The following is a 21,757-nucleotide window of genomic DNA, read 5'->3' as shown; positions in this document are numbered from 1 at the left end:
AACATCTGGTTAAAAGGTGCTAGGTGGAAATGTTAATTTTCAATTAGTCCTGCAAAAACCCTGAATACAAAAGAACTCTTTGCTGATGATTTAGAATTATTCTATTAGTATAAAATATTTTTGTGTAAAGAGGTGAAAATGGATCACACCACGGTAACAGGTCATAAGTGTTATATGGAGATAAAATAGGAATTCAGATTTTTGAACAAGGCCCACATCTTTTTTAAGACTGTCCCCCATCTCATCCAGGCTGGAAGTGCAGGGCACTACTGATTGGCAAGGAACATTTGATTTCCTCTGTTTCTTAACTGGGTGGGTTTGCCTATCTTTAGGCAACCTGCTTCCCCATCCCACAAGGGAGGGGAATTACCACATTGAAGCCAATACCCAATCAGCATAGTCCACTGCAGCTCCAAACTCTCAAACTATAGAGGTTCACCAGGCTCAGCTTCAGTATCTGGAGAAGCTGGGGTTCCAGGCATGCACCAGCCTCCCACTCCTGTCCCACAAAGTAGTAAATGACATGTATCAAGACCTACAATTATCTATAATGGTACTTTAGTAGAGAAAAAAGGATTAATAACCAATGAATTTCCAGTTTTATTTTTTAAAAAATCATTTAACAAGAACAATAACCAACTTTAAATTCAAATGAACAAAATGTTTTTTAAGATGGATTAATTTACAACAAAATCTTCAACTTAAAATATTAGCCCTTCTGTGTAGGACCAAGGAGGCCAATAAGCTCCAGTTTAAACAGCAGATTTGCACAATTAATATACTTTCCTGCATTTGGTGGCACAAAAATATATGTTATATAACTCCAAAGAGACAACCCTCATCTAGGAGCTATGCAAAAAACAGTCACAGGAATGACCTGAAACTCCCCTTCCAAGGTCACTCGAATTCTGTCACCAGTTATTTGGAAATCCATGTGACAGATACTCTGACATGGAAAATACCACTTCGAACCAAATGGTTCCTTTGGAAAACAAAATGATATGAAAAACATTAGCCATGTGCTAGTAGAATCACAGATTGTTGGAACTGGAAAAGTCTCTAGAGCTCGTTTCTCTCCTTGCTGAGGCTCAGACCTTTAGTGACTTGCCTAAGGTCACACAACTACATGTAATTTAGTGGTAAAGATGAAAGATAAATTAAAATCTTGTCAGTTCCAAATACAAACCACCAAAGCTTAATATTCACCCCAGTGAGATGCCTCTTTCTTGTGATTCTTTAGTTCATATTAAGTTAAACTTCCTAATTTTTTCACTTGTTTCTTGTGTCCTAGGAGCCAGACATGCTACATTTGGGTTTAAGGATTATGGAAGGCTCAGGGGAAAAGAAACCTCCCAAACTTAAAATAAACTTAGATTACTCTTACTGAAATTCAGGAGGGGGGGAAAGAACCTGATATTTTCCCATGAATATGTTGAATTTTTTTTTAAATTACATGTCATCAAGGTAAAGATGAAAGAATTCACAGCTTTTGGACTGTACTTGGGATCTATGAACAAGGAGTTGCAAATTCTTGTTCTCAATTCTACCTTTCATAAGACCCACACTGTGATGCTTTGAGTATAGCACTTTATTACCAAGATTCTATACTAAGCTGTTTGAATATAAACAGCACTTCATAGAAACATTTATGGAGTAAACACTGCAGCACCAGCCAAACAGGATATTCTATCTTCCTACTCTTGAACTCACAACCTTTAACAGCAAAGACCAGCTGCAAAGGAATACAAAATTTATGACAGCTGACTAAGGATTTAACTTCAGGGAAGCTAAGCTCTCAGAATTCAAAGTAACTGAGGGGAGTTCTCGGCATCCATAAACATCCATAATCCATATTTTAAGTCCAACTACCTTAGATAGCTTAACTTGCTCACAACAGTTAGGTTTATCACCTCATCCAGCCAGATATCACACCTATATTTAACAAGGATCTAACAGGAAACCATTTCTAAATCTGGATTTTGGCCCAGTTCAGACCAACTGTGCTTAGGACACACTAAAGAAAAAGCTTGTAGAATGAAAGATACATACCAGGTGTATAAGACTCTGTGAAACTTGTAATTCTATGCTCCCTCTGGCACAGAGAATGTTCAGTTTGTCTCACAGTTTTAAGAGAAAGGCCATGTGTGGCCCTTCTTACACAGCAGATGTTTAATAAGTGATAAACTGATATGCTATACCTCAACCTAACCTTAAGCAATTCATACTTCCATACTGTCCTCCAAAGGAAACACAGACCTGCATAATTTCGGAGTTGCATATACACAATGATAAAATTGGCTGGAATTAGGAGCGGTAGTCTGTGGCCCTGGCAGAGTTTCTCTTTGCATGGTAATAAATGGCTAGCATTACTATCAAACCTGTGACCCTGGTCTCATTAGCACCATACTCTAGCCAAGTGAACTAATAACTAGCTGGCTCAGGATGGTAAGGCACATCCTGTCCCTCCAATAATATGTATAACAGTCAATAAAAGCCAGATGAATGTAGTGAAGTTGGCAAAAATAAAATTTAGTTGCTTATTATTTACTCTATTAATATATTGCATCTAACACTTGAAGATCATTGGTTGCACCTTTTGAAGAAAATCTCACCTAAATTATTGTAAGGCCTACACAACTGTAAATGCATGGTCCAAATTAGCACATGATGGCTGGCTGCTTCTTAAGTACTAACTTTTTTTCTTCTGTATAAGAATAAAAGCTAAAGGAAACACTAATCACAAATTGCACATACAATCTGTAGGCAATAACTTTGGGGGAGAAGGAAGCAAAAAAAAGTGGAGACTGAGTAAAAAATAAGTGAAATGATTCTTAAGTATTTCTCATTTCAGATTTCTCCCTGTAGATTCCATAAACAGGTCACTGGGAAACCAGATACAACATATCTGAGATGAAGATATATTATGTCATACATGGCTGCCTACCCATCCTACACAAGTGGACTGGCCGTAGACAGCTTCTGATATTCATCTTAATGTGTAATGGTTTATGAGAGACCGTCTCCTTTTAATGGTTTTCTCACTGAATAAAAAAGGAAAATTCTACAAATCACTTATAAGAAAAAGGCACTTCATTAGGAAAGGTGTTTCTAATTATGTAAAAGTAGAGGAGAACCAGAGTAGACACAAAAGTCAGTATTAGCAAAAGGTACTACAGCTGAGAGTGGAGTATGCTTTCATATTTGTGATAGGAAGAACAGATGCCAGGTTAGCATATGGAGCCAGATAACATCATCCACAAAACCAGACAGTGACTTCAACAAAAGTTATTCATAACATTGCTCCAAATATCAACACAGGTCCAAGGTCAACATTAAAAAAGAATAATCACCAGCAGCTGGTACTTTGGAGCTCAATATGCTGTTTTCAACAGTATTTTGACAGTTTGGTTCTCTGTTTCAGAGCATGAATTTCTTTTCAAATGAAAAACCTAGAGAGGAAAAAATAAACAACCAAACAACCCAGAGAGAAAAAGCCCAGGGAGAAGAAACACTGGTAAGGAGAGGTGCATTTCTCTGGTCAGACAACCAAGTGAGGAGGTAGTTGTTCTGAGAACTTCTCAGGTAGAGAACAGACGAGAGAACACTGTGCTGATCTACTACTGGGCACCAGGAAAGTGGCAAAGGGCTTCACAGGGAGACTGAAGATGAGTATTTAATACTTCTCCTCCAGGGAAGTCAGGACCAGGGTGTCAGTGCAGCTGAAATAAAGGTGAGTTTGCGTAAGTGACAAAACTGTGGTACAAGCAGAAAACACTTAAATGATGGTCACCAAATGACACACTTCCAGATTTGTCCTACCTCAAAAAGTGGCTCTTTTCTGAGGATGAAACTCCAAACTCCATCTATTAGGTGAGGAAAAAACCCAACACAACACACTGCTTATCTTTCATCTACTATAGTCAACAATTCTTTCAACTCTTAGGCAGCACCAAATTTATGTCATACATGTATCCCTGCTGCTAACATTGTGAAATTATTATTATAAAACACTCAGATATATGTCTTAAATGGCTGCGCTATACACAAGTTCACGCTTTAGTGTTCTGGGAAAGCTCACTACTAAATAAAATGCTTCAGAGCTTTCAAAGGCTTGTGAAAACTAAGGGAGAGCTAAATAGCAGCTTAAAGAAAATTTCAGGTGAAGAAAAAAACAAGAAAAATTTTTAAAAGGAAGCAAACCATAGGTGATATGCTCAAATTTCCCATAGTCAATAAGGTGGTTTCTGAGATGTATGATTTAGTAAGGCAAATAATCCATCTGTAAATGTGAAGAGCACTTTTACACTCACTTGGTTACATGACTGCACATGAAAGACCCAGACAGCCTTGAGCCCCGTCGTCGCTGCTGTTGAGTTTTTTCATGCGGTACTGCCGTATTTCTCTTACCAGTGTGTAAAAAGCATCTTCAACACCCTAAAAAAAAGTTCTCATCAGTAATTCTTTCTCTCACACTCTATAGCCACATTTTAGGCAAGAAGGAAGCAGGGCTTATCAATACTGACATAAAATTTCCATTATTGTGGTGGCTTCTGGTAAAATAAAGTGTTCCAAAAGAGGAACTCTCCAGTGCTCTGCACATAGTAGGCATTTAATAAGTAGCTGCTGTACTGAACCGAAGATGGCCTAATATTTCAAAGTATGTAAACAGGAATCCTCAGGATAACAGGGTGACAACTAAGTGAAGACTTTTGTAGCAAAAACAAGCAAAAGGGAGGGAAGAGTGATTCTAGGGGTAAAAAAATCCCTCTTAATTCCAAAAGATTCCATTCCGGCGGCCTGAAGTATTTTCAATACTATGCTTTCTCTATGCTGTGCAATAAAATAAGTTTGTTATAAGGGGAGAGGAAAAGACAACTATTTTACTGGTAGAGGGAACTTCCTTTACCCTGCCCCGGCAGGTCATCACCTTCTTCACATCCTACAGTCCTAGAGAGTTGGAAGAAAGCTTGATAGGACCATTGACCTGCTCAGGATGTAGCCAGGATGGATCAGAGCTGGAACCTGAATCCTGGCCTTCCTGGCTTTGAGACTGGCTCTCCATCCATCATGCCATGTCCACCTGCCACATGAAAGCAATTGCTAACAGCTCTTTCTGTAAAACTAAACTGCACTTTCATTTTAGTCACTGTTATCAGCCATGTCATGAATTAACTCAATACCAAAAAGAACTAAGACATAATACAAAAACTAGTGGTGATGGAGATTGGGAGAAGGTAGCAGTGGGGGGTGATGGGAAAATAATAACTACAGTTTATATTTCAGATGAAAATAATGATCTGTTGCTAAAAGGAGGACTGACATGAAATGTGCAGTGAGGGAATGCCCACATCAATAAACAAGGTTGTGATTCCCACTTCCTCTACCCCAAAACACACCCAGGTAATCTCCGTGTGTCTTCCATCATTTGCCCAGGTTATAGATGAAGAGAAGGGCCCTGTTGTACCTGTCTGGTCTTGGCTGAGGTTTCAATGAAAGGAATTCCATAGCTCTTGGCTAGTTCATGAGCCTGTTTTGTGTCAACTGTCCTTGTCGGCAAATCACACTTATTTCCCACCAGCACCATAGGTACATCATCTGAGTCTTTCACTCGTTTAATTTGTTCCCTGGACAAACGGAACAGGTTATAACAGAGTAAGAACAGTTACACCTTTACTTGAGATAAAGCACAGTTTGGCTACAGATTATATCCAGTTTAGTATCTGCTAAATATTAAGTCTTGCTTTCATCACTTAAAAAAATACTCTCATGTCCCACTCCCATGACCTTTGTCAATCCAGTTTTTGACTTATCAGGATCTTTCTAAAAACACTTTATTCTCTTTGATCACCAAGTAATTCTTGACTACTTAACACATATCCCACATACAGTGCTATCATAAATATCAGAAAAGTATAAAACAGAGTCCTATTCTCAAGACATTTATAGATACGGAGTCAAGACTAATGCATTATTTGAAAGCAACCACATATAACTGAGCTCCAAGTAACAGGGCACAGAAGTTCAGAAAAAGTAAAGATCAATGGGTGGAGGTGTACTGGGACAGGCAAGGAAAGGCTTCATGAAAAAGGTTAATGTAAGCTGGGTCATTAAGTCTGGATGAAATTTGAAAACACAGAGATGAGGGGGGAAAGGGAAAATCCTAGGTTAGGGGAAATCAGCACAAGCAAAAGGCACATCCAGCTACGGAGGATCCAATCAGCTAGATACTGAAGGAGTGTGGATTGGGGAGTGGTGAAAGTCAAGAAGAGTAACCTGTCCCCTCTCCAGTTATTGCCTCCTACTAGACATGGCAGTTGAGTGAGAGGCACTGGAAGTTCTGGAGCAGGTAAGTGGCACATTGAAAATAAAATTTTCTGAAGATGTATTCCAGCACAGCTCCACAGTATGCGATTCTACAAATATTTATCCGGTAGTGCCTACAAAACACTGGAGGAAAAAGGTCAAGGTTGGAGGAAGATAGGAGGAGTGAGAACACTCAGTTGGGATTCAGGACAGTTGTTCTGTTGGTCCTGCCTGTGACATTACTTAAGATATGTGACTTTAGTCAAGTCACAGGTCCTTTCGTCCTCCTTCGTTTTTGTTACAGAACGGCGAGGCTTAGATGATCTCTGAGGTGTATAAAGATGCAGGCTCTTTTTCCCTTTGCCTTCTGCTTGATCTAACATCACTGTAAGACTGTAAGCCCCTTCAAGGAAGGGTTTTATTTCTGTCTTTGTATCCCTAGTGCCTAGAAAAATGCCTGGCACATAGTGAGTGCTTAAAAATGTGTGTTTAGCAGTTGTCCTATTTTCATTCTGCTCTTGAGTGTCTTTTTTAAAAATTCAATTTCCCAAAGAATGTTCCCTAGAAGTGGCACCTGTGGGTGAAATCTTGATGATACCCAGATCTCCATCTCCCACTCTTCACCAGCAGGCTTTGAGTACAATTCCTTTTAGTGGGTCCTGTGTGCCCTGGCTCGCCAATTACTCCATTTATATATTAGAGACGATGGGCAAATTCTGGAACACGTCTATCATGTGCTAGCTCCCAGAACTGCATTCCAATACTTAGTATAACCCTTAAGAATCCCACTGTTTTCATTTATTCTGCATTCAACGTGTAACATGAAGCCGAAAGCCGCCTCTCTGCTCTAATTATAACACAGAATCCTCTGAGTGTACCCACCACACAGAACAGTTAGACATTATCTCTCTACAATAAACAACGTTCCTAGTACCTGTAAAGGTTAATATCTGCAAACGACTTGCTATTGTTGATGGCAAAGACACAGAGAAAGCCTTCACCCGTCCTCATATACTGGTCTCTCATGGCACTGTACTCTTCTTGTCCAGCTGTGTCGAGTATGTCCAACAAACAGGTCTCACCATCAATAACCACTTGCTTTCGATACGAGTCCTAGAGAAAATAGGTTGTTTTTGATCAAAAACAAAAGACCACTGAGTTAATGCCATTGCTAAATGAATTCTTGCTTTTTAAAAAAATATTCTTTTCTATTAGGTTTATTTCTTCTAAGCAGTTTATATGCATCAATATCAAATAGACAATGTTATGGTGCCAGTGCTGTTGCAAAGTGAACAATGTGTCACACCTCTATGCTCTGACAATACAAAGATATTTTTAATGGCCCAAGAGGTAGCTCTGCGTAGTGTGACGGGAAAAAGGCAAACTGAGTTCACAGAGTATTTCTGTTAATTATACTTTAAATTCTGTTTAATCAATTCAGAGATAATTATCTCTATAACCTAAGACTGGATTTGAGTCTTCAATTCCTGTTCAGAGAACACATTTATATTTTTCAGTCAAAACTACTTTCAGTGTGACCCTGGTCAAGGAAGGACAGAGGCTGTGGCCAAGAATGATTCTGGGAGGGTTATCTCCCTGCACCCCAGCTCTGGAGAATGTTTCTTCAAGGATGGCTACAAAAGACACCTTATGAGATGGAGAAAAATTTCTCTACATAGTCATCTATTAATCTTCACTTAAAGAGAGGACTAGATGTATGTGTAGATGATACAAAAATAACTTATAATTGACTTTGTATTTTAATATTTATGTGTGGACATGGGTGTGTCTGATATTCTTGGAATTCAGTTCAAACAAAATAATGAAATCACACTGTGATGACTTGAGTCAGTAGGCTCTGTAAAACTAAAATTCCCTCATCTTCTCCCCTGGGTCAATTTCTCTTCTGCATTCACTTCATTTTGGGTATCTTCAATTCTCTTTTAGGCTCATGTTTTCCTCTTTCAAACAGTCTCTAGTGCAAGGAAGGCAGTCAAGTACTTAACAGCCAGAGCTTCTAGTGCTAAGTAAAAATAAGATTGGGTACTCCTATAAGTCAGAGCTGTCAAAACTAAAAGTAAGATTATATCGCAGATTATGCACATCTACTCTTAATAATGTCAATTTGCAACGCTTAGCCGAGTTCTGAAAGGAGAAGCAGGGCTGCTGATTATCAATTCCGTGGAGTATTTAGTAGGCACGGTACAGTCCAGCTATCACGTGCATTATCTCCACATGCAAAAGTATTTAAAAAGCATACAGTCTCTAGAAAGGTCTCAGACAACTAAAATGGGTAGGGATTTGTATCCATCGCCCGGCTCCCTTGAGAAGGAATGCGTATATTTGCGCCGAAGCCAAGACCAGCTCGCCTGCAGTTCCGACATCCCCGCGCAGGAGCTGGTCTCCATCGGTTTTCACTCGCTAACAGCGGCTCTCGGACGGGAGATCTAGGAGCACTTGGGGACCGCGCGTTTGCAGCGTCCCCAGCGCGGCCGCCGGGTCGGGCTCGCCACCTCCTTTGTGTCCTTTGATCGCCGAGCCCGTCGCCTCCGGGAGTCCTGGGCGCTGCGACGGCTGCCGGGGGAGGGGGCCAGGGGGCGGGCGGCGGGGCTTACCTCTATCGTGGGATCATACTCGTCTACGAAGTGGTTCTGGATGAGCTGGATGGTCAAGGCGCTTTTCCCCACACCGCCAGCTCCGACCACCACCAGTTTGTACTCGGTCATTTCACACCAGCAAACACCTGTGGTGCGACAGCGGCTTAGTGGACGCGGGGCTCCGCGGCCCCCGGAACGGAGCCAGAGCGAGGCCCCGCGCGCTGCCCGCGACCCCGCCCGCCCCGCCCGGCTCCCCAGCTCTGCTCCCGGGCCTGGCCCTAGGTCCGTCTCCCGCCCGGCCCCGAGGCCTTTGTCCCGCGCCCACGGTGAGCCAGCTCCTCCCAGGAATTCGGCGGCTCTCGGGCGTCCCGTTCCCGGGCCCCACCTCGAGCTCCGCCGCCTCGACTTCGGTCGGACTCAGCCCCACACCCGGTAAATGTGCCGGAGACCCCGGAACCGCCATGAACAGCCCCCACCCGGGGAGCGACACTTCCGGCCCCACCCTCTACGTCATCAGTCCGCACCGACTGAATAGCAATCCCCGCCCAGGCCACGTGGGGCCGCAGCCGGCTCGGTCACGCGCGAGCCCCACCCAGTCCCCCCCTCCCTCCCCCTCCCCCGCTAGGCGTCTCGAGAATGAAAGCGCTCGGTGGCTATAGGTTTTTTGTCTCAAAATCAGTAAAACTTTATTCTATTCCATTCTTTCGCCATTAACAGAAAATCGGAGAAAGCAAAAAGTGTTTCGTGTTTACAAAGATAAACGCGGCCTCGTCTCTCTGAGCAGATCATAACTTCAAAACGGAAGGGGAAGACAAGGGGTGCGGGCGCCCCCCACCCCCGCCTGACAGGCCCTGTCGCCCCCGGGCCCGTCCTGCCTCCCTGGGCCCAGGGGCCGCTTGGGAGGGCACAGAGCCGGGGCGCGGACCCCGGGGGCCAGCCAGCTCCCTAGGGGCGAGTTGGGCAGAGCCGGAAAGCCCAGGCTCGGGCTCGTACAAGGCCCCGGGCCCCAGGCGGCTGCTTGGAAAGAAAACAGGATTCATTTCAGGCACAACTTTTTTTTTTATTATTTTTTTTTGTTTTTGTTTTTAAATCAGTAAAAGAAACTGGGGTCTAGAAGCTGCAGTGTCCTAAGCAGCAAGTTTGTGCATCATCCTTTTGTTTTTTAAATATGTTTAAATTACCACACACTGATGGCACACCTCATCCGAATGAAATTCTGCACCATACATACTAATCATAGTAAAATTATTTAAAAAAAAAACCCTTAGATATACTCTGGAAGATACTTCTCACTGAAATCTAACAACTTCGCTAAGTGGACTGTGACAAGATTATAAATGAGATATGAAAAATAACATTTTAACATTTGGCCATCAACTTAAGGAAATGGTTTGAATGCTTACACAAATTTTTAATTTTTTAAAAAAGGTAATATAGTCTACCCTCATATGGTCCTCAGAATTAAAGCATAATGAACAGGAAATAACAGGAAAAGAATGCAACTGAGAGCTAAGGCAGAACACCTTGCCAGAAGTAATGAAGGTAGAGTATACACTATATCAAGTGCAGAATTTCATAAGGTCGACCAGATAACTGTCTATATTTTTCACTTACACAGGCGAAGTAGTTTTGCAATTACCAGTTGCGTTAAATGCACCAAATAAAGCTTCTAAAATTGATACTATAAGGCGCCACCTTAAGTTCTCCAGGCTGCAACTGTGCATAATTTTAAAATGGTTTTCTTAAATTTATTTATTTTTTTTAAACATAACATGAGGAAGGTGTTAAAACTGGTGTAATAGCTCCATAGAATAAGTATTCCAGATTTTGGGAGGGATGAAGAGGGAGATATTCAGAACCCTTCACCAGAACCCCCCCACTTGATCATATCTGATTAAGTGATGTGCTTTGTAGATGGGGTTAGTCAATGACACCAGCTTGACGGATCTTTCTTTCTGCACCAAATCCCTGTAAAGAAATAACCTTCATGATTAATTGTAATTTTTAACTGTTCATGCCATTTAGAAATTTAATATTATAACTAAATTCAGAAACCACCTGCTTGCAAGTTCAATTGAAAACTCAAAATATGAGAGATTTATAGTTTTGCCAACTACTAAGCTCTTCCTGGTGGAGTCTGCACAAAAGTCTCTCAGCTAACTATAAATTATACTAAAACAGCAGCTGTAGTGTGCTAAGCACATCTTTATGAAAAACAATTTCTATGTCAGAAGCACTGTAGATCGGCAGCCCATGTCCCCCCCATGCTCGATGACCTTCCTGCTTCATCGAGCAAGTCTTCATATCAGCATGCTAGGAAATAGAAACTCTGCCTATTGAGTGCTCTGCATCTAAGCTTCCCAAACTGATCCAACATCATACCATTGAGTTATCTGGTCCCCTTGGCTGACGAAGAACCATTAGGCGAGGAGCACTGGCATCATCTAGAGTGATGCTCTTCAAGCGATTGACCAATCGGTCAGGTCGTGGAGCTGCAACAGCCTTGGGGCCTTCACTGTAATACATAGTCAAGAGGTCAGAGGAAGCAAGGCCTGGTGAAAAACAGCAAGTATACTTCCAGATGTACATGTTCTCCATTCTGGTTGTGGAACTGTTCATTTTAATCATGGGGACTCTGAATAATGGAAAAAAATTAGCCAGACAAAAATTTGTGAGACAAGACAGGTTTGTGGCTAAATGTTACTGGGCCAAATTCTCCTGGGAAAGAGCTAAAAGAATCACTAGACCAGGGGTTCTTAAAACGGAGTTCATATACTCCTTAAGTATTTTGGTAACTATTTCAGTATAACTGGCTTCCTTTGTAATTCTATGCATTTTATTTTATTTAAAAATATTATTCGGAGATGGGATCTATGAACATAAAAAAGGTCTTAACTTTAACTGCTGCTCTGGATTACAAGCAGAGAGACAAATTCTATAAAGGTATAAAAGAGATAAGGGACACCTGGGTGGTGCAGTGGATAGAGAGTTGGGCCTGGAATCAGGAAGACTCCTCTCTTTAGGAGTTCAAATCTGGTCCCAGACACTAGCTATGTGACTCTGGGGAAATCACTTCACCCTGTTTGCCCTCAGTTCCTCATCTGTAAAATAAGCTCGAGAAGGAAATGGCAAACCACTCCAGTATCTCTGCCAAGAAAACCCCAAATGGGGTCACAAAGAGTCAGACATAACTGAAATGATTGAACAATAATAAAAGAGATAACACAAGTGAAAATTAATAGAAAACTGTAAGATATTTACTGTTAACAAAGGTAAACAGCTTCATCTTTCAGAGTAGATTATAACCACAAATCCTGTCAGGTGGTTCTTGCTAAAATATAAGTTATCACTCTTTCAAAGAGTACCTCCCCTAACAAAAAACTAGTATCAAACTCCTGTTTATATTGAGAAGATTCACGAAGTCATGACTACTGAGCTGGCAATGGGGGAAGGATAGCCAGAGGCTAAAAACAAGAAATACAGGTAATGTGAAGAAACAAAAATAGGCAGTAAACAGTATAGTCTTAACATGTACTACAGAATTGTAAATGATCATAGGAACCTAAACTGAACTGGCAAAGACCTCAGATCATCTAGTCCAATCTCATTTTAATAATGAGGAAATCAGTGCCCAGAAGTGAAATGATTTGTCCAAGGCAATATCAAAACTAGGTTTTGAACTTAGTTCTAACAACAGGAGAGAAGTGGGGGATACACAGGTGATGTTACACTCCATCGGCTACCATATTACTGCCCTTGGGTAATACAAACACCTTCCCCTTGGCCTTTAAGACCCATCACAATCTATCTTTTCAGGATTATTTCACATGACTTCCCTTTCCCTACATACCAAGTTTCAGCCAAACTGGACAACTTTCTCTTCCCCAAATCCTGTACTCATCTCCCCCAGGCTCTCGCTACCCCCCACTTCTGCCCAGAATGAAGCTTTTCACTTCACCTCCACCTTGACAGGCTGATCTCATGTAGCATCTTCTCCAGAAGGCCTTTCCTGTCTCCCTCCCAGGAAGAAAAGCCAAGTGCTTTCCTTCCTCAAATTTTCTTGTGTTTACTTGTTTACATGTTATATATACCTCAGTAGAATTTCTCTCCCAATACAATGCAAGCTTCCAAGAGCAGAGACTGTTTCCCTTGTCTTTCTATCCCCAGCACCAGTTTCCAGCACACAGTAGGTACTTAATACTTATTATCCCTAACTGTGGGTATACACCAAGACGCTGTCCTGGGCTCTCTTGCCTTTTCTCTATCTTCTCACTGGTGAATCCATTTGCTCCTTTGGGCAAGATCATCTCAATGGAGTTGACTCATAAATCTATACACCCAGCCTAAGTATTATTCCTAAACAGCAACCCCACATGATTATTAAAGATTCTGAACCAGATTTCCCACATGTATATCTCAAATGACATGCTTAAAACAGGGCTCAACTTTGACCTTAAACCCAAACCTCTTCAAAACTTACCTATTTCTTGAGCACACCACTATCTTCCCAGTCTCTCAGCATTATTCTCGAATCCTCATTTTCTATCAGCTCAGACAGCTTGGGTAATTGGTTGCCTCTTGCCATTTCTCTCTCAACAGTGTCCCTCATATTCTGTCCCCTTCTATTTACAAGGTTTGTTCCAGACCTCATCGCCTCTTGCTTAGACAATGCAACAGCCTCCTAACATGCCTCTCTGCCTGTCTCTTCATCACTCTTAATGCTTTCTCCACTCAGCACCAAAGTGATTTTCATTGAGCAGGGATCTGACAATGTCACTCCCCTAATTCAACACATTATATCAACTCCCTCTTACTTCCAAAATAAAATAAAACTTTATTCGAAAACATTTACCTTTCTATTCTTCTTACACTTTCCTCTGTGTACTCTGATACAGTGACAGTGGCCTCCTTGACCCTCCATCTTCCTACTCCATGCATTTTCAGTGGTTCGCCCCCATGCCTGGAACGCCCTCCTTCTTCAATCTCCTCCTCCTGGCTTTAAGTCTCAACTAAAATTCCATCTTCTGCAAAAAGCCTCTCCCAGTCCCCCTTTAATGCTAGTGACTTCCCTCTATGTTCACCTCCAATTTATCACACCTGCATGTGTTTGTATAGATCTATGTCTGTGGTACATAGTTATTTGCATGTTATCTTCCCCATCAGATTGAGAGCCTCTTGAGGGCAGGGACTGTTTTACCTTTCTTTGCACCTCCAACATGTACATAGTGTATAACAATAATAAACACTGTTAAGAATAATAGCTGATATTTACATAGTATTTAATATGTGCTAATCACTTTACAATTATTATCTCATTTGATCCTTACAACAACCCATTTTAAATGAGGAAATTGAGGCAAACAGGCTAAGTGACTTACCCAGGGTCACAAAGCTCGTGTTGGAGGATGAATTTCAACTCAGGCATTTCTAACTCCAGACCCAGTGTTATATACACTGCACCACTTAGCTGACTATATAGTAGGTGCTTAATAACTTGTCTGGCTTTTAAAGCCCTTCACATTTCCTAACATTCCTATTATGCTTTACTACTCCCTTTCCTTCAGTATACTTCCTCTCTGTTCCTTCATACAGAGAACTGACTCCTGACTCCTTCTGCCTGAACTACTCTCCCTGCTAATCTCCGCTTCATACAATTCCTTACTTCCTTCAATACACAGCTTGAGCAACACCTTACATACCAAGCCTTTTCTGACCTCCCAAATGCCATCCTAACTATAACTTTGTATTCATTCTGAATATAGCTCTATAGGTATATATTGTCTCTGCCAATACTATTTAAGCTCTTTGAGAACAGGGATTCTTTTTTATGTTTTTGGATTTCTAGTACTGAACACACTGCCTTGTACATAGTAGAACTTAAGTGCTAACTGAATGTAAAGACTTATGCAAGGGAAATACTCACCAGACACGCCAGACATTGCAGGCACTGCATTTGCCAGTACGCTGATTGAGAATCACTGAGAATTCTACCTCATCTCCAGCCTGTAGCTCAATGCCATCCTGAACTTCCTTCACATGGAAAAAGAGTTTCTTGCTGTCTCCAACTTCATAGTTAATGAAGCCAAACTGAAACAAAAAGCACATCATCATAAGAACATAAACTCTGGGCAGAAACAGCACAGCACACTCTGAACGAACTACCGTGCTCCTCAAAATCCAGAGCAGATAAGAATTGGGATTTAGATTTTACCTGATCCTTCACACACTCCACCGTGGCCCTACGCAGGGGTGTGATATTGTAGGCCATTGTCTGTGCATTCTGACCCAGGACACACAACTGGAATTTGACACTTTCCCCCTTCTGAAGGCAATCCCCTTTGTTAGCCATCCCGACAATGCCAAATGGATAGACCTCACCTTTCATGTCCCCTAGGAAAGAAACATTCAGAATTGCATCACTTGTCATTAATATTATAATTTTTAGCATATTTATAAAATCTAAGTCTTCTAAATAATAAAACATCTACAAATCTTTAGAATTTTACATAGCAAAGCTGAAATCTAAGCATGAATGTTATATTTTGCCAAAAATATAAGTAGAATTGATAACTGTCAGCATTTTACCAACAGTAAAAGAACATTTTTAAAGATTTAAGTTTATTACTATTCCCTAGATGGTCTTGCTAAGCAGGGCAAGTACATACAAGGAAAAAATTTCTTTGTACACCTTTTTCTTGGGTCTGTACAGAGACAAAAGAAAACATGAATGTGTTATGCTAAACTGAAGGAAACAAAGTTTTGTGTCCTAAATGTCTTCTGTTCTGCCCTGTCTAGCCTGTGACTGAGAAAAGTTAGAGGGTCCCTTTTCAACATAATCCTGTCTTGATGGAAAAATAAGGCTAGAAAGAATTTAAATAAACAAGTGTGTGTTTCTTTATGGGGGAATGGAGGGAGGATATGATATCAAATGAGAAAAAAAAAAGGGAGATTACTTGGCAATACTAGTCCATTGGTTAGTTATGCTCAGTCCATCTCCCATTTTAAGGGATCTAATAGCCCTTGCTTTCTCACCTACCAGTATGCAGTCATTTTGTTCTTTAAAACTTCAAGAGCGAAAAGGACACATGCACAGGGTCATTCACTGTGAGAACACAGTTAACAGTATGTGAAGTTGGCTCAGTCTCCTTGGCAGCCTTCCTCCTAATCTTCCTGATTCTAGATCCCTCAGTCTTTTTCAGCTGTTTCCTGTAACTCACATGCCCAACCCCTCACGTTTGTAAGGTTACTTATAAACCACTGCCCCATTTCAGAGGGCCTGCTGACTCAGGTTCTAGAATCAAGCCAAGCTATGGGGTGGGCATCTGGGAGCAGCAGCCTATACAGCTGAAGGTACACGTCAGATAGCCTGAATGGATCTGGATGGAAGAAAAATGAAGGTGAACTGCAGGGAATGCCAGGGATCCTCAGCCCTGGGCCAGGTGAGAAATGAGGACATACAAGGAATTTAGGATGTTGAGATGAAGAATAAAGGACCTTCAGTTCTGTCATAACATGATATCACAGTATGTGCCATCAATAAAGACGTCAACATTGAGGCTATTTAAAGATAACAGAAAAACCATGAAAATATGGCATAATTATAAAAATGAAAACTATGTGAATGGCTTTTAATGACTATATGCATAAGTCAAGAATTTGCACCAATGTCACTTATTTTAATATAACACTAATTTTGTTCATGTGTGCAGTCTTTTGTAGCTCTTGTAACAGTTGACTCACAACTTGAAATATAGCTCCAAGGTCTCACCTCACTCTATGCAAAAAGGCAGGAACAATCGAGACCAGAAGGGCTGTGGGAAGATGAGCACATTAATGCATTGTTGGTGGAGTTGTGAAGGGGTCCAACTGTTTTACATTTCAATTTACAAAGTAACTATGCAACAAAAGTGACTGAATTGTCCATAACCTTTGACTGAGGAATTCCAGTAGAAGACAGAAACAAAGGGGCAATATTTATCAGAACATTCATGAAAGCAAAGAACTGAAAACAAGGTGGATGTCCATTCCATTCAACAAATGGGGAATGGACAAAAAAAATCTTCTATGAATCTGATGGAACATTATTTGTGCAGTAAGAAAAATATGGGAAAATAATGTATGAAGTGAAGCAGAGTGTAAGCAGAACCAAGAGAATGTATACAATGTCAATAGAAAGGTGACTAAAAGGAAGCTGAATTGTGAGAAATGGGAAAAAAGGTCAGCCAAGATCCTAGAGAAGTGAGAACGTCAACAAACAGCCCCATCTTCCTCCAGGCAGAGAGCAGGGGTCTAACCAGGCAGCACTATTTGTTTCTTTGTTTGTTTTTCTGGGCAGGGCAATTGGGGTTAAGTGACTTGCCCAAGGTCACACAGCTAGTACATGTGTCAAGTGTCTGAGGCCACATCTCAACTCGGGTCCTCCAGACTCCAGGGCCAGTGCTCTACTCACTGTGCCACCTAGCTGCACCCAGGCAGCACTATTTCTGCTTGTGTTTCTTGGTCACTAAGGAAATGACAGGTATAAGGGATCAATAGAATGTATTAAAGATAACCCAGGTCCTAATTTGTTCTGATCTTTCATTTCAGAGAGGTAACAAAATTAAGCAAGGCAACAAGTCCCTTATTCTCTTCAGTTCAGCTCATGAAGAAATCCGAGATGGCTGCAAGCAACACACATCTGCCGATATTTTAAAGCTTCCAACCACTCATGTGAAGGATATTGGCAGGAAAGCCCTTACCCTCCTCCACGATCTCAATCATGCCTTGGTATTCAGTCTGGGTTGGATCAACACTCCTCAGGGGGCGGATGACTTTACCCGAGTAGATGGTTGGATCAGCTTCCTCAGTTGTGCCATTAACTACAAAACAAACAGTCCGATCAGACCAGAAAGCTCCATAACAGACTTACTTCCCAGTAAGTGGAACTAATAAACATGGGCACAAATATCAACCAAGGGCAGTGAGCTCTATTTGGGAAAGAAGTCCTGAAGCAGGAAGTTTTAATCTTGACTGCTTCAAAATTCAGACAATCTCAAAAGTCTTCATAAAGACCTAATAATCAATGGATAAATTAATCTGACTATAATGTAGAATAAACATTAATGATGTTATTGCTTTTGCATAAAAATAAGGTACCCAGAAAGCGTTACAAGTATAGCTCTTACTCATTTAAGAAAATTAGAATAAAAAACAATGATGTTTGGCATTTCCCTTTAAGACTATCATCATGATAGATTTTTATCAAGAGGAAAAGGAATTAGGAGCAGCAGGTAAGGAAGACAAGGCCTCTGACCAATGAATGCACATGGAAGCATCAGTGTGTTGCAGTGGAGTGGAGTCAGAAAGACCTTGCTTCAAAGTTTGCTTCTGGTACATACAAGATGTGGGACTAATGCTACGGCATTTTACCAGTCAATGCCCCAGGCACTCGTCTAAAGAGGAAATCACAGATGGGCTGCCAAAATGCAAGAGTTACAGATCTGCCCCGACAGAGGGACTTTCCCATCTTGATGAAATCACAGGTCTGCCTGTCAAGCACATATTTTTAAAAAGCAGAATTCTCTGCTCTCTGCAGTCCAAAGGCATTAATTTGTGTATTTTATCAAGTAACATAAGTTAAAGGAAAAGCCTTTGGTGGGGGAATAATTTTGCTCTGCATATTAACTGTTAAAGGGGCTTACATGAAAAGCGAAACCAACAGTGAGTGTATTCCAGATGGTTTGGAGTTGTTTTTAAAGAGTGAAAATGATCTTAAAAAGTCTCCTAAAACCAGAAACAGAGTGTTTGCCTTTTGAATCTACCCAAACCAGTAGCTGAGCAACAGTCAAACAATCCTTACCTGAGTGTGTTTTGTTCACCTTTTCCGCACTGACTTTGTTGCCTTTGCCTTTTGACAAGCTGTATTCGACCATGTCCCCCAGTTCCAGGCTATCGACATCACCAGAGAACTCACTGTTGGAGAAGAAATGACATTCAGAATTAGTCTCAACCACAAACATCCCTCATAGGAAGAGACATCTGTCTACTTGCAGCACCTCTCCAGGTCCACCCAAGCCAGCACCTAACTCAATAGACTGCTATGCTGCCGACATTTCTATAGTCCTTAAATTAATGAAGCATTTGATAACAAAAAATGTGATTCTTATTCTAAGGCAAAGAATCAGACATGGAGAACTAGATAATCTCTAAGGCCCCTTTAAGTTCTAACATGATGAAAGGAATTACTTACCTGTAATGGAAAAAGATTTCCTTATCATGATTGGCTGTTTCAATAAATCCAAAATTATCCTTCAGGGTTGCCACATAACCCAAGAGCCTCTTGGCATTGGAGTTACGACCTAAAAGTCGGACACAAGTTGCTGTCTGCTGACCAGTCCTCTTTGTTTCACTTACACTAAATTCAACCTGTGAAAAATAAAGATGTTCATGAACCATGAACCATTTTGGACACACCCAACTGCCCTCAATACAAAGTGAGATCCTTTGGCATGTTCCGAAGGTTGTGTTTGCCATTCCATCACCATATTGTCAAAGAAACTTCCCTCACAACTAACATTCCTGTTTCTCCTAAAGCATAATACTTTAGTTCTGTCCTCCAATATGCTTTCCCCTCTCTGACTGTACTTTTGATGTGATTTATTAAGGCCTCTGACCAAGCACATCAATTTCATCATGTATCTTCCCCAGAGGAATGATCAGCACTGGGCATACCCTTGCTGAGCATCTTGGGCATCATCCAAAGTCTTTGTGCCTCCAAGGACCCAAGGACCCCTTAGATCCTTTACTTCTATACATGCCTTTAATAGCAGTTGAGATTTCAAAGTATTCTGCTATTTATTTCTGGAGACCAAGGGTTCCAAGTGATCTCTAAGAACAACTTTCAACTTAGGAGCTTATTCTACTATATTTTTAATAATACAGACTTTCAGTAGCATATTTCGTGAAAGTAGGGACAGACAAATCAACCAACCAAATAGCACTTGTGCACAACAGGCAGATGAACAGCCATTCCCAGAGACAGGAAAGCTTATGGTCAGTAAGGTAGAGGCATGGCTCTCTCTCAGCACTAGGCTCAGCTGCTTATTGAAGCTAAACTGGTCCCTTACGTTAAGTGTACTTGGTTGGAATAAAATCAGTTTATCTTGACTTGAACGAAATTTTGCCACTAAACGACCACCACTTTGAAATCAATCCTTCCCTATGCTTATTTCTTTCTAACAGCCAGCAGTCTAACCCCAGCTGTCTTCACTCAGAGAATGATACTTCTGCTCCTGCAGCCCCCTCCTCTAATTGGTGAGTTCCTGCTGGAACCTCCATTCAAGGAAGTGCCCAGACTAGCCACATTCACTTATGTGTTTTGTAAGATGGCATCATTCACCAGTCTTTTGCTAGAAGCCTGGGAAATACATAGTTTTTAAAACAAAGCCAAATGAAAACTTAGGACTACAAAAAAGGGAACCATTTCACTTTCATAATGTTTCCTAAGTAACAAGAAGTGATGGTATTGACTTCATCCCTTAAAAAAATAAAGATGTCTTTGCCTTATCTCCTATCTGAGGAGGAGTGGAGCCTTCCAGGTCCTTGGCTTGATATGCAATGGTCAGTTTCACCCCACAGTCATCATACACAATAATTCCATCTTCAGCCTCCTAAAACAAAAAGTTCCATGGTGAGGTTTGCAAGGTATCAATGGAGGAAAAATTATTAACAGGCTACAGGAAAATGAGAGTCTGGCTCCAGATTTCTCTCCAAGTAGGGAATCCTTTAGAAGAGGGCTGGAATCCATCTGGGCAGGAGAGATCTTGTCTAACAACAGGCTTAGTACAGTAAATCAATTCTAATGGGGTCTTTTCAGCAGCAGGATACTCTATCTCACATTCTGCTATTCAGGAAGAAAATTTTTAAAGACCAAATATGCCCACGTTGTCAACCCCTACCTCCACTCTAAAACTGGAAAGTTCTTCCCATTTCTCTTCACCTAATGATTAGCATTCTTTTTTTTTTTGGGGGGGGGGACGACGGGACGGGACAGGGCAATCAGGGTTAAGTGACTTGCCCAAGGTCACACAGCTAGTACATGTATCAAGTGTCTGAGGCCACATTTGAACTCAGGTCCTCCTGACTCCAGGGCCGGTGCTCTACTTACTGCGCCACCTAGCTGCCCTTGATAAGCATTCTTTAAGGCCTAGTTCAAGTTATATTTTTCCCACAAAATATTTGGGATTACTCATTTACAACATTTATTGGGCACTGTGAAATATACTTTTTAGTAGCTTAAAACACAGAATGAGAAATATACAAGTTAATATGTCATAGATCCACATCAGCCACATTAAATATGGCACCCACCAGTACAAATGCCAATCCGTCCATGCCTTCTCATTCTATGTAATTATAATTCATGTGTTTTCACAAGAGCTCCATAAAGGATCTACCAAAGAACTTAACCCTTTTTTTCCAGGTCTTTTAGTATTTATGTTGATATCAGTGTAATACTTAAGTCATCTACTATCCCTCATTCTTGCTATATGACTGGCCCATCTCCTCTTTAAATACACGTCCTTGATAATGTATATTATGCCAGTTCTTGTATCCATATATATATATATTGCTCATAGCTCTGGAAGGCACTGGTAAAATTCTAGAACATATCATTAAAGGAATGTTTAGTGAATATCCAGAAAAAAGAGTAATGATTAAAAAAAAAGGTAACTATTTGTCATGCCAGACAAACCTTATTCCTCCCTTTTTTATAAGGTTCCTAACTGGGAGAACAGGGGAATGTTATTGATATAGTTTACCTAGATTTTAACAATGCATTTAATAAAATCTCTCCTGTAATTCTAATGGAAAAGATG

At 41.0% G+C, this 21,757-nt stretch overlaps 2 protein-coding genes across 9 annotated transcripts in view; both read right to left on the bottom strand.

Moving 5' to 3' along the window:
- Nucleotides 1–587: 587 nt before the first annotated feature.
- Nucleotides 588–9,423, bottom strand: NRAS (NRAS proto-oncogene, GTPase). The gene is made up of 7 exons (XM_036767392.1): nt 9,286–9,423; nt 8,919–9,046; nt 7,238–7,416; nt 5,465–5,624; nt 4,311–4,434; nt 3,820–3,863; nt 588–3,719 (listed from the first exon to the last, which is right to left on the bottom strand). The coding sequence occupies exons 2-5, from the start codon at nt 9,027–9,029 to the stop codon at nt 4,315–4,317; spliced, it is 570 nt and encodes a 189-aa protein (XP_036623287.1). The 5' UTR covers nt 9,030–9,046; nt 9,286–9,423; the 3' UTR covers nt 588–3,719; nt 3,820–3,863; nt 4,311–4,314.
- A 137-nt stretch (nt 9,424–9,560) lies between these two features.
- The window catches only part of CSDE1 (cold shock domain containing E1), a 54,577-nt gene continuing 42,380 nt past the window's right edge, over nt 9,561–21,757 (bottom strand). For all 8 annotated transcript variants that reach the window (XM_036766156.1, XM_036766157.1, XM_036766150.1 and 5 more), the window contains 8 exons: nt 20,441–20,548; nt 19,129–19,304; nt 18,739–18,851; nt 17,639–17,758; nt 15,112–15,290; nt 14,824–14,987; nt 11,283–11,415; nt 9,561–10,868 (listed from right to left, as the gene is read on the bottom strand). In XM_036766156.1, the coding sequence (XP_036622051.1) occupies nt 10,821–10,868; nt 11,283–11,415; nt 14,824–14,987; nt 15,112–15,290; nt 17,639–17,758; nt 18,739–18,851; nt 19,129–19,304; nt 20,441–20,548 (1,041 nt within the window). In that variant the 3' untranslated portion in view covers nt 9,561–10,820. The remainder of the gene's footprint in view (nt 10,869–11,282; nt 11,416–14,823; nt 14,988–15,111; nt 15,291–17,638; nt 17,759–18,738; nt 18,852–19,128; nt 19,305–20,440; nt 20,549–21,757) is intronic.

The sequence above is a fragment of the Trichosurus vulpecula genome, chromosome 7, assembly GCF_011100635.1.
Source record: "Trichosurus vulpecula isolate mTriVul1 chromosome 7, mTriVul1.pri, whole genome shotgun sequence".
In the NCBI taxonomy this organism is placed as follows: Eukaryota; Metazoa; Chordata; class Mammalia; order Diprotodontia; family Phalangeridae; genus Trichosurus; species Trichosurus vulpecula.
The sequence above is the reverse complement of the archived record's forward strand: the minus strand, read 5'-3'. Positions and strand labels throughout refer to the sequence as shown.